Source organism: Cebidichthys violaceus, unplaced genomic scaffold (assembly GCF_023349555.1).
Source record: "Cebidichthys violaceus isolate CVI_PGR_0920_01 unplaced genomic scaffold, fCebVio1.0.p SCAF_10, whole genome shotgun sequence".
Taxonomy (NCBI): domain Eukaryota; kingdom Metazoa; phylum Chordata; class Actinopteri; order Perciformes; family Stichaeidae; genus Cebidichthys; species Cebidichthys violaceus.
In genome coordinates this window covers 6,351,896-6,365,287 of record NW_027176263.1, presented here as the reverse complement: position 1 = coordinate 6,365,287, position 13,392 = coordinate 6,351,896, and the positions used below count along the sequence as shown (strand labels likewise).

Genomic DNA, 13,392 nt, shown 5'->3' with positions numbered 1-13,392 from the left:
ATAAGGAAATGAATAGGAAAATACTTTAGTTCTGTTTTAAATTTTCTAGCGATACAATCAGCTTATCATGCATCCTATTTATTATAAACACTCAGGAGGCTTTGAACATACTGTTTTCTTGCATTAATGAAAAAAAGATAAATGTTGTATGTTGAAAAAAAGGTCTCTTAAGACTGACTTATGTGTAATTAGGTGTTATTTTTACATTCAGATTGGAAATGCAAATTCCATTGTAATGAACAGAAATAAATATTACATAGACTTGTAAAGTGTTTTAGTTGTAGTTTATTGCCAATGATTTATATATGCATTTAGAGAAGAAATCTGCCATTACGATATTTGTTGGTGTTTGGAACATATAACTGGGTTCTGAAAAAGTTGGCACCTTGGAATACAAAAAGGAATATTATTTTTCCTACAACTCTGCCTTCTTTCTGATCCTTATATTACTGGAAGATTATCTCAGAGTGCTGTTGAAAGCTGGAAGTATTTTTTCTGTGAAAGTGATTACTATGTCTGAATATGTGAAATTGTATTATTTCTGTTCTTTTGTGGAGCCAGAAAAATATGTGTGGTGCTTAGAAGCTTACATTATTGTGACTAATGTGAAGACATTCAATGTAGCGTATTTTTAAATCAGGTGTGATACGACTCAGGAATTTAACCAAAATTCCTGGCAGGATATGGTAGTATGTGTTTCTTTGTTGCGTTTGAAGTATTATGTATGTTGTTCAAGAGCATTACTCGGGTGTATTTCTCACATAACTGTACAGGTTACATACCAATTGATTTGTCAATCAAAGGGAAAAGACAAAATGGTCAGTTAAACAAAACTTTGTACATTTCTGTTCTTTGTATAAACATTAGATGCCAACAGTAATATTAATATTGTCAGTGCCATTGTCAGAAAAAGAAGAACTGGTAACAAAAAAAGCAGTGTGGTGTGGTTTTTCATCTTTCATTGCAAAAAATGACTACCTAGCAAGGCCGTGTCTAAAGGAGTGGCAGGGCTGGTTAATCTTCATTAATTCTGAGTTACCCACAGACACATAAACAATTGATTGTGTCCACTCGCCTGCCTATGTTCCAAGTGTAATGAAAATGATGTGTCATAGCCCAGATATCAAACTGACTTCCACTAGCGGATCTGGAACGGATACGCGTCAAAGATCCAGACCAGATCCGGCACAGATCCGGCCCGTATCCGCTCATGACGCAGCTTGTCCGCCCAGATCCGATACGGACCCGTTCATGAAGCGGATCCCTTACTCAAAACTACAGAAATATCTCAAATCAAACTGACCAACATCTAGATTGCTCTATAAAAGTGTGAATACTCTAATATGTTGAATTTATTCAAGACTTAAAATCTACAGTTACACTGGAGAACATAAATGCATCGATTGTGTAAAATCCGACTCTGCAAGTAACAATAAAATCCTCAATTTAAAAAAAACAAAACAGTGCTTTCAGCAGCTCCATGAGTTCTAATCCCAACTCTCCTCCTGACTATCTAATAAAAGGCAAAAAGCCAAAAACTATTCTTAAAAAAACAGGTCGTTACAGCCTATATATTGAATAGGTAAAAAGAAATGTAACCATGAATAATATCAAAAACTGTTTTTTATTATAGGAAATCCATTTACAAGGATTTTAGACCATCACATGTATGACATGTAAAACATCACATGTATCACACATACATGTTTAGGCTTGTTCAGTGGGGATGCTGACAGTGGCCCGCATCCTGGAGCTTCCCCGGTCTGCTGCCAGGTTGAACCACCTAATTGCGTGTTTTAGAATCTCATCATCAGTGGCTGCACGTGAGACATGATTCTTTCTGACGGCATCTGTAATCACACAAGCAGATCATACAAAATATCATGAACCCTCAGTGCAACATATAGCAGATATGCAGTCTAAAAGCTAGTGGCTGTCTGGCATTTAAAGGTTTGCTATGCTATATGGCCAAAAAAAAAGTCGCCACCTGGATCATCATGCCTAGTGCCTACTGTACAAGCCTGTGGGGGCAGTGCTAGGTTCTGGGGTTGCTGCAGTTGGTCAGGTCTAGGTTCAGCAAAAGTATGTGCTCAAAGAACGAGGTCAGCTGACTACCTGAATATACTGAATGACCAGGTTATTCCATCAATGGATTTTTTCTTCCCTGATGGCACAGGCATATTCCAAGATGACAATCCCAGGATTCATCGGGCTCAAATTGTGAAAGAGTGGTTCAGGGAGCATGAGACATCATTTTCACACATGGATTGGCCACCACAGAGTCCAGACCATAACCCCATTGAGAATCTTTGGGATGTGCTGGAGAAGGCTTTGCGCAGCGGTCAGACTCTACCATCATCAATACAAGATCTTGGTGAGAAATTAATGCAACACTGGATGGAAATAAATCTTGTGACATTGCAGAAGCTTATTGAAACAATGCCATAGCGAATGTGTGCCGTAATCAAAGCTAAAGGCGGTCTAATGAAATATTAGAGTGTGTGACCTTTTTTTTTTTGGTGGCGACTTTTTTTTTGGCCAGGCAGTGTATAATAAAACATATCTATGTAAAGATATAGTCAAGTAATATCTACCTGAGCAGAGAATCAGGAGGTGACTTCAGATTGTTGATTAAAATGGATCAAAATGTAAAATGGATCAAAAAAGTACTTGTTGGAGCCATAATGTGGTTATGTTGTTTTATTTTGTCTTTGAGGGAAACATGAGGTTAATAAAACAAAACAAAAAATCACCACACTCTTCTTCAGCTGAGAGTTGGAGAGATCTTTAATAAGGCCTTCCTCAAAAAGCTCCACTTCCTCCACTGAGGTAAATGGAAATTGTACTGGGTCGTCAGTCACTTCGACTTCTTGGCCAGTTGTGTGTAGCTTACTGGCGAGATAGTTTACTCTGGCAATCAATTGGTCTTGCTGGTGTTTCATGTTCTCCAGTAAGCTCATAATATGAAGTTGAGCATCTCATAATAATGATATACTATCTCATAATAGTGAGATACTATCTAATCATATTCACTTGGATTCAATGTGGCAGTATGTGTGTTGCATGTAATATATGTGGTATACTATTAACAATTGTTGACATTTTAAAAAGTGAAATGATTAAAAGGTTCAATTTGAACCTCATAGCTGTTTGAGTTATTGCTCACCAGAGCAGGCAATGGTGTCTGATCCACAATGTCCGCCTCGCCAAGTAGGTCTCTACACCTGGTTTGCAGAAGGTGTTTGCTCTCCTGCTGGTCTTCTACTGTCCAATTGTGGAGGTGATGGAGAGAGTGGAAGAAGTGGAGGAGGGGCAACAGTTGGAGAAGCAACTGTGCTGCTAGTGGTTGGGTTTGAAAACATCAGGTATACTGTAAAAATGTAATGATTAAACAGCAATAATAGGCTTGTTTTACACATTGAAGACAATGTGGGGTGACCGTGGCTAAGTGGAGAGCGTGGCCGCCTATCAATCAGAGGGTCGGCGGTTCGGCTCCTGCTCTACTAGTCTCATGTCAATGTGTCCTTGAGCAAGACACTTAACCCCAGAATGTCTCCCGTAGCTGCGTCTACGGTGTGTAGATAGATACTGAATTGTAAGTCGCTTTGGATAAAAGCGTCGGCTAAATGACTGTAATGTAATGTAATGTAATGTAAACGACTTGAAGTACTTACAGTCAATTTTGTATCCAGTTTCACATAGATCTCAGTGATTATGGTGATGCAGTCTGTCAGTTTTTGTCACAGTCTCTGACCCTTATTTCACATCAACACCTACCAAGTAAAAACTAAAGCGTCAATTTGAACTGCTCACATTAGAACACAAGAGGTACAACGAATACAACCATAAATACCTAACCCTAACCCCAATACCATCATTCTCCCAGGGAATAAGCCTCAATGACTAATAAGTGAATACTTAAGTTACACACACAAATTCTGAAAATCTCACAGTTGAAGACAGATAAGAAGGACAAAAAATGGGTTAAGATTTTGTTGCTTCAATCTAAATTTTTGTAAAGACACACACCCCTGTTTACATCAGTGAAGCTGAGGTGCAGCAAGTGAACACTTTTATATATCTTGGGAAGCAGCGTCACAAAGAATCTCTCAGAATCAGAATCAGCTTTATTGGCCATGTATGCATACGCATACATGGAATTTGACTCCGGTTTCCACTTCGCTCTCACATACACAAGTTTACAATAAACAAGAAAAAAATATCTATATATAAAAAATAAAACAAGGGCAAAAAAAAGAAAGAAAAGTCCTGGTCATCTCACATCCACCTTGGCTCAGAACGGTGATTTAAGAAATCAAAAGAAAGCAAACTTACCAAGCCATGTCAACTTTTACAGAGAAGAAGCATCCTGACAGGAACCATTACAAATTGGCTTGTTTGTGCACAGCCCAGGACAGGAGGGCTCCGCAGTAGGTTAAACCCGCCCAGAACATCCCCCTATCTACTAGGCATCAGTTATGTGAGGTGACTGCGCAGAGCCCAAAGGATACGGACCTAAAAAACACCCTGTTCACCCTGCTGCCATCTCGTAAAGTCAAGAACACACTACACGACTTTCAAAGGCAACGTTTTTTCAATGAAGAGCACAAGAAGTAACACAGGCATAGCCACACATGTTGATGTTGTATTCGTCACACGTGTTCAGCGGCTTTGCTTCTGATCTGGGGCTTTTGTTCGGGAGTTCCAAAAACTCTCATTTGGAAATCAGTAGCCTGCTAAAGTCATGTAGTGTGAACTTGACATAAGCGATACGGAAGTACCCGCTGCCACCAGACTACAGAGCAGCTTATTTCATAAGGCTGTAAAACTCCTCAGCTCATTTTCTGTACTCCACCACAATTTTCTTTTGTTAATTTTTGTGCAGCACAAAGGGACAACAACATGCATTTCGTTGTGCAACCCTTAGAATGACAATAAATGACCCTTGACATATTTAATGAAAGGGGAAGCCCATGTTCATTATTTATCAGTTGAGCAGTCTTGAAGTGCGTATATTTCAGCCAATCACAACGCCGTGGGCGGGACTAAAGATGAAACAGCGGAAAATTCAAAACGAAGATGGCGGCTGCAGATGATCCCCACAACAATCACAAACTGAGCAGAAGGTCTACACTTTTCGTTTAATATATCCTCAAATTAACAGACAATAAACTATTATATAAAGAGTTTTTTGAATCATTAACGCTAGTGCTAATACAATATCTTTGTTGTGAACTAACGCTATTCAGTAGAGTAACTAACGTTAATGCTAGTAGTGTCAGACGTGTTGGCGTTAGCCATTTTAGTTAACCTAGCAACAACTTCCTATGCTAGTAGCTAACGTTAATCGGCTAATATCTGTTTTAACTTCTACACTTTAGGTACCAGCCCGAAGCATTACTATTCCATTGAGTCTCGAAATGAACCCCAGCTCTGTGTTTCTCATGAACAGGGGGACAACATGCAGTGTGTTTATCAGCCAGGAGAAGCCCAACACGAGCCACCCTGTGATCTTTAACCCGGACTTCTTCGTGGAGAGGCTGAGACACGAGCATCCGCAGGCCTTTGCGGATTTGGTACTAAGCAACATCACTCGTCTCATAGACCTTCCCGGTGACGAGTTTGCCCAGCTCACCGGAGAGTCCGAGGCGAAGGTGCCCACCGCCGCTGGCTTCCTCCGCTCCTTCAACTTCCTGAAACGTAAAGGTGAGGCCAACACAGTGTACTCAGTCTTTGAAACGGTAATTTAGACTAATTTGTTGGGAGTGACGTTATTTTCTGTTGCGTTAGGAAGTTTAAATACTTATTAAATAAAAATGACTGCTGTTAATGTGTACACACACACACACACACACACACACACACACACACACACACACACACACAGTATCTTTTAATTAAGACTTGCAATGCATGTATCTCCACCTAGGATGAAATGATAATTTAAAAAGATATTAAATCATCACATAGATGATCCACACAAGTAAATACATGAAATCTGACCACTGCATTTAACCCATCCATGATTCATCCTAGAGGTGTTGTATTGTAAGAGTACCTTCATACATGTAATATAATTGCAAATGCATATCTTGGGTTTTGTATCGTTGGTTAGACAAACAACTTAATATAAAGATGTCACCTTGACACTTTTTAGATTATTTAATTGATAAATAAATAATAATAATAATTGATAAATAAATAATCAATAGAAGGGCGTCAGTTAATTATTGTCTTCATTGCAGATTATTTTTACAATTATCGTTTGTTCTATAAAATGACTGAAAATACTGAGAAATTTCAATCACAATTTTCTGAAGCCAAACTCAACATCACCGAACTGATTGTTCTGCCCGACCCAAAAGGTATTCAATTTATTGTAACGCAAGGCAAAGAGAAGCAGCAACGTTTTACAATTTAGAAACAGGAACAAGAGAATGTTTGGGATTTTTTCGTGAAAGGTGATTTAAGTGATTGACTTATTGTTGCCCGTTAATTTCAATCGACAAATCAATGAATCAACTCATTGTTTCAGCTTTAATATACAGTTTAATTCATAATTTAAGTAATTGTTAGTTTCTGTCTCCACATAAACCCTCAACAGTTTTCATGTTTTTTTTGTAGGTTACAGTATGTAACAGGGTGCAGCAGGTCCATGTGATGGATGGAAATGATAAAAGGGAGCTAATGAATCTAAGGAGAATGAATACAGTCGTACATGTAAAGTATAAAATCAGTCTTACTGTTGACTTTCAGACAAAGGAGTGGTTTTCGGTGCACCATTAACCGAAGAAGGAATTGCACAGATCTATCAGCTCATTGAATACCTGAGTAAAAGTGAGTATCATTTAATAGACATGCATGAATTCAGCCACACTTTCCTCCAAAGCAGTTTGTGATATCATAACTACATACATTTGTCATTCGTGAGGAGACAGATCTGTAACCATGATAGTATTTGCATCAAACACTTGATTTAATAATGTCCTAATAAACCTAGTTGAATTGCTTGATCAGCATGTATTATTAACTCTTATAACTATTGGATTTGTTTGGCATCAAGACTTTATTCTAACTCTTGACTCAGTTGAAAAGCAGTGAATTATCAGAAGGTCATGGTTTATTTCTAGAAAGCGATGATGTAATTCAGTGAAAATAGACACAGGGAGCAAATGCTTGGGTCAATAATTCATCTGAAAGCTCTTTGCTTCAGCTGTCCCTCTCCTCACTTCTGTGTCTTTGTCTCCCTATGTCTCCTTCACTCTGTGTCTATCCGCCTACACACCACATCTCTTTGGCCGTCTCTCACCATCTTTTCTCTCTCACCCCTCAGACCTTCATGTGGAGGGGTTGTTCCGTGTGCCGGGCCACAGCCTCAGGCAGGCGGCCTTGAGAGAGATGCTGAATGCCGGGGCAGAGATAGATCTAGAGACGGGCGACTTCCACCCCAATGATGCGGCCACGTTGCTCAAAGCTTACCTGGGAGAGCTGCCAGAGCCTCTGCTCACGCACAGGCACTATCATGCCCACCTGAAGATTGGAGGTGTGGGTTGATAATACACAGATCCATGTCATGGCTCAATAGCCAGATCAATGTTAAGAAAATCAAATAATAGTACACGCTTTGCTATTTTGTAACAATTCTCTTATGTGCTGTGTCCAGAGCTGACTCGTTTTGATGATGGGGGGGAAAAAACGAATGTGCCTGACAAGGAACACCGGATTGAAGCATTTCAACTGCTTTTCATGCTGCTCCCAGCAGCCAACCGCAGTCTGTTGAAACTGCTGCTGGACCTGCTGTACCACACAGCTCGGAATCAGCACATCAACAAGATGTCTGCTATCAATCTAGCTACAATGTTTGCTCCACACATCATCTGGCCCAAAAATGTAAGGACCATAGGTTTGTTTTGTTCTACCTGCTAAGTCTGTTCCACCTATCCTCAGGGCGTCGTGGCTCAGGAGGTAGAGTGGTCGTCTGGTAATCCGAAGGTTCCTCCAGAGAGCATCGAAGTGTCCTTGAAGGAACACACTGAACCGCTCTTTATGAGCAAGTTGGCACCTTGTACGAGAATTTGAATAGATGAATGTTGGCACACGTAAAGCGCTTTGAATGGTTGATAGACTAGAAATGCACTATATAAATACATTTTGTCAACTATGTTTTCAGTCTAGTAAACCGTGACTGTTTTCTTGAATTTGTTTGGCAGTGTTTGTATTTTTTTGGGTCTTTTTTTATGTTGCAGGTGATGGCAAGTGATCTGCAGGCAAACATCGAGCAACTGAATAATGGCATCGCGTTCCTTATCCGGCACTCACAGAAACTGTTCAAGGTAAACAGTTCTACAAACTGCTTCTCTGGTCTTCTCTTCTTGCTCTAACTTGTCTGATAAGAACAACAGCAGGAGGTGTTGACGTTGTCTGTATTCTGTGCTGAACTTAATGATCACATAAAAAATAAATAAATAAAGAAATAGCACAGGGAGGTATTTCTAATGGGAGATCATTTGAAAAGATAAATGTGGTACATCACAACCATGTAGTAGTGATGGGTCCCCTGTGATCTCTAGTTGTTGGCAGGGTTACAATGAATGCAAGCAGGGTAATTAGGAAGAATATGGAATTTACATGTGAAAAAAATAACAAACACTATTTTATTTCAGTGCCTGTAATCGGTAGTCTTTCAGATCTCAACAATTGGCTTAAATTATTTCATTAATTTGATTCCGTTTGTTTAGTTTCTATATTGTACACATAATCTATTCTTCCCAGTAGCAGCTTAAATACACCATTGTTTCATTCCTCACAATGATTTCATCAGAGGATTCAATTTACATGTTCACTTCCATTGAAGGCACCTACGTACATCAAAGAATATACCCGCGTGTACTTCACTGGATCAAAAACTCCTCAATCAAAGGTGAGTGTTTTGGTCCTTTGTCTTTTCCTCTTTTACTAACTTAAGTTAATTTTAATAAAAAGAGTGTGTTAACACTGCAATAAATTAATCATAGTATTTCTGTGCCAACTTTTGAATCCAGTAACCTCAGTGTCTGGTTAATTTTAGATACTTTGTGTCTAAATACAGAACTTTAGAGAGACTCTTATCTGCTACTTGGCTCTTAATAGGATGGTATTCTAAGGATGTTGAGTTTTGGGTTGCAGTGAGATAACATTTAAAATATCTGGTCACATGTTATGTCTGATTTTCTAGGATGACTTGACACTCTGTTCTGGGACTCAAGATGGGCCCATATCTGTCGTAACAGCTGCCTCCCCTTCTCCGTCCATGAGAACAAGAGGTGAGGGCAGCAGCACCTCCACCACCAGGTCCTTTGAGACCCAGAGCTACACTGAATCTGCCCTCAGAGAGCTCTACCAGCAGGTCAACAACATGCCCGAGTCTGCCAAAAAGAAGAAGCTCATCAGACAGGTACAGCACCCATTGGGAGAAGAAACAACACACAGAAAATAATTTGGAACCCAGCAACTGAATGTGTTGTATTTTTGTGTGTAGTTTCATAAACAGCCTTTGCGGACGCCTTCGTCTGACTCACGGACACCCTTCAGCAGGAAACATTGGCGTTCCCGCTCTTTGGGTGGAATTATCAAGGTTTGTTGACGGTGCTCCTCTGTGCAGCCTTCACCTTTCAGCCTTCATTCCATTATGAGGTTTTTTCTTTTCCTTATTTGTTTACATAAAATTTGTATCAATGAGATCTTTATTGTCTTATATACATTATAAGTATATTTTAGTGGATTTAGATGAAAATCATTGACATATAAAAGCATGTTTGTTTACAATGAAGAATCTACATGGTATAATAAACACAGCCTTACCCTCTTGATATCTTCCAGTAATGATTTTTTTGTTTATGAAACAGAGAAAGGTGTTGGGAAGCCAAGTATTAACAGAGAAAGAAAACGGCAGTCTGCAGAGTCCTCTACCCAACGGCCAGTCGATGGCCAGGCAAGAGAAAACACGAGCTGTGGAGGAGTGAGTATTGCATTGACTCAACACGACACAAATGAAACAAGTCTTACAATGAGTGTGTGCCCTGTGTAACATGGGAGAATCTGCTTCTTCACGATAAGAAAACACCATCGCCTACTGTTGTGGTCCTGCAGGTCTAATAATATTCCCCAAGATCTTGATGATGGACATGTATGGAGAAGTGCTGAAGTACTAATTATCTTTTATTCAAACCAAAACCAATCAAAATGTCACATTTTAAATTGTGGGACAGCACATTTCACTCCTAAAGTGATGAGTAGTTTTCCTCATGACTGTGTTGAAGGAGTTTTCTGGTACTTCCAGCCGTCGGTCTGTGGTTCACCACAGGCAAGCCTGGCCTCACTGTGACTCAACGTTGCTTACATTGTTAATGATGCCTGATGTACTCTGCTGAAAGGATTAGACATTACCTAATCTTTTTCTTCTCTGTCTCTCTTTTCATCTCGTCCAGGATTCTCTAAAAGAATGCGCTCTTCACAACTGAGGAAGCATCAGGCTGACTGTTACGTTAGGGGTATAAAATCAACCGTGTAAAGCAAGCCAGTGAAGTTTGTCTTAAAGGTTAGGAAGAAAGCAAGAAACCACCCAAACGTTTTACTTAAGCTAGGGGACACAACAGGGGTTAATGGAAAACAGTGAGGATGTTGCATGCACTATTGTAAGTTAATGTTATTGACCAGTTTTCCTACCCAGTCTATAGGCGTTCCAACTTAAAGTCTGTATTCCTTGTTCTTTCACAATGTTCAGCAGGATGCAGTGACATGTATTTACACCAGTGAATTTGTGGCTATTTAGCTTTACCATTGACTGAAACATGTTCATTTGATTTCTAAACCTAAGTATTTATTTTGTATTGGTCAACTGGGTGTTTCAAGTCCTGGAATCGAGTGCATCGGATGTATTGGATCAAATGTGATGTGCAGGCTTTTCTATTTAAATGTTACATTTGTTTGTAAATTATAGTAGCTTTAGTTAGACTCACACAGAGCGTTCAAGACTTTTATTAGAAAAGTGGTAAATTCTGAGATGTGCCTTAAAGTGAATATATCTTTGTATTCAACATTTTCTCTTTAAATTCCAGATAGCTTTAAGTGTGTGCTGAAGAATATATTCAAATGTTGGTAAACTAGGGCAGTGAAGCGTAATGGAGGATGGGAGATAGAGTTAAAAGCCAAAGGAGCATCTTGAGTAGATTATATGAATAGTTTTCTCTTTGTTTCCACTAGCTCAAACCTTCTGTGATACTAAAGAATACTGTGATATTTAAAAACTACTGCTACTTTTAACTTCATCATTTTACAGTTTTATTGCTTGATATGCTTTTGTATCTTTTTAATTATTCAACCTATTTTTTAAATGTATTTTTATCTTTTATTTTCAAAGGTTACTGAAGATAAATGTGTTCTATTCTGGTTGTTAACCCAGGTGCTTTCTGGGAGAGTTTCAGTCACTTAAACCTGCTCGTTGTCTTACTCTTTAAGTAGCAGTTTCCAGATCAGTCACGCACGTCGCCAAGCTGTTACAATGCAACTATAATGTGATGCTTTTTCAACATGTCAACTGATGGCATTGATGCTACTGTGAAGCTATGCACCTCACTGCAATTAAAAGACATCAAGCTGACTTCTGTAGGTGTCTTTTCATTTGAAATGTTAGCATGTGGGCTTAAGTAGGATTGAGACTTAGTTATGAACCTTCATGTTGCTCTCTGAAGCTTGTGATGCTATTTTACTTGGAGCCACAAGGTGATGCTATTTAGTTGCAAATAATTAGTCAGCCGGAGCGCCTGAGGTGCAACATCTTCTCTGATCTGGTCAAAATAGAGACTGTTAAAGACAATATCCTTACGAGAGAAATCTGCTTATTAGCTACTCATGTCCTGTTAAATACCCAAAATATGTTTATTGGAACACTCTATATTTTAATAAATAACAACAAAAACAAAAATATATTGGCCAAGTTGCCAATCATAAAACCTATTTGAATATATACAATATTTCCCGGACAAGAAATGTTACTTTATGCTTCTCTCACTCCCCTCCTTTGACTTCTCCCTTCTTTAATATATGTGATCCAATGTCAAACAGCCAGAAAACAGTCAACAAGTTGATTGAAATCTTTTAGGCTTATAAAGGCCATTGCAGCAAATATGAAACGGGAAGGAAACACAAATTCAAACGAAACACATGTGACAATATATGTGCTGAGATATACACAGATGTCAAAATATAATTTAAATGTTAATTAGTTTTAGGCTAAATATGACCAATATATACCCACAAGGTAACCAAAGGTAAACATACAAGAAAAAATTATTGCTGTTAGCAGTAAATGATTTTCCCAAAATTGAACACATTGTTTTACGGAGTTGGAGGGTGAGTGGGTTGATAGTAAGAGTGAAGGCAGCTCTCAAATAGGAGGAATGTCTCAGTGTGTCATTATGGTGTCCATGTCAATGCATGTTTGGTATTGTAAGTATATGTTGTAAACATCTGTGAAAATGGGTCTGCTTTTTCTCGTGTTCTGTAAATATACATCAGACAGCTTCCATGATAGGAATAGTATTGTTTTACAGCCAGAGCTCCGGAGGGGTTTTTATTTAGCATTCCTGCTCCAAAATGAGCATGATGACTGTAAAATGAGTCAGACATACTGCAATCAACTTTACATTATCTGGTGTGCAGAAAAAACCCACAAGCATATATGATGAGTGTGTGTGATTTGGCTTTAAATGTATGCACTATAATGACTTTCAGAGGGAGCTAATTCTGTTTAGAACTACAGATAGAGAAATACCACACTAAAGGGGAATAAACAATTCAAGGTTGAAATAGTTTTGTAGACTCCAGCACAGTTTTTTGGGGTTCTTTTTTTCTCAACAATGGACAGTGGAATAATCTTTCTTGCCTTTTCTCTGAGAAGCAGCTCTTCTGAGGGTGAAATAGACATCACTTCTCTTTGGTTTGAAGCATGCTGTGGAATTTTCTAGATGCTAAATTTGGTTTCTTTCTGTTTTTTTCTTTCTTTTTCTTTTTTCTTTTCCCTCTATCAAGCACTTCGAAGTTTTGTGAATTCATTCCTCTATTCAGACACGAGAAGCTGCCAGCTTCGTTTTCATAAACGTTTGGTTACAAGCGGTAGGAAAATATTTATTGAACTCCACAGGCTCCGGCACTAGAGGTTGGGTGCTATTCTACATTAATTGCATTTATTTCCTCATCAGAGTCAACTGTTGGTGTGCTCTTCTGTTTTGCAAACTCTTCTTTCCCAGACTTAATTGTAAATTGCTGCCATGTCCTCCAACTGCTTTGAGAGCAGCAGAAGAATTCCTGTTGTGTATTTGTGTGCATTCCTATCACGACTCTGTGAGAGCGGGG

At 38.9% G+C, this 13,392-nt stretch overlaps 1 protein-coding gene across 1 annotated transcript; it reads left to right on the top strand.

The window, feature by feature from the left end:
- The first annotated feature begins 5,047 nt into the window (after positions 1–5,047).
- LOC137877578 (rho GTPase-activating protein 19-like) lies at positions 5,048–11,638 on the top strand. Its single transcript, XM_068717560.1, has 11 exons — positions 5,048–5,126; positions 5,453–5,706; positions 6,757–6,837; positions 7,334–7,543; positions 7,664–7,890; positions 8,247–8,333; positions 8,855–8,920; positions 9,215–9,433; positions 9,518–9,613; positions 9,885–9,997; positions 10,467–11,638. Exons 1-11 carry the CDS (start codon positions 5,080–5,082, stop codon positions 10,474–10,476), a joined length of 1,410 nt encoding a protein of 469 aa, XP_068573661.1. The 5' UTR covers positions 5,048–5,079; the 3' UTR covers positions 10,477–11,638.
- The last annotated feature ends 1,754 nt before the right edge of the window (positions 11,639–13,392 follow it).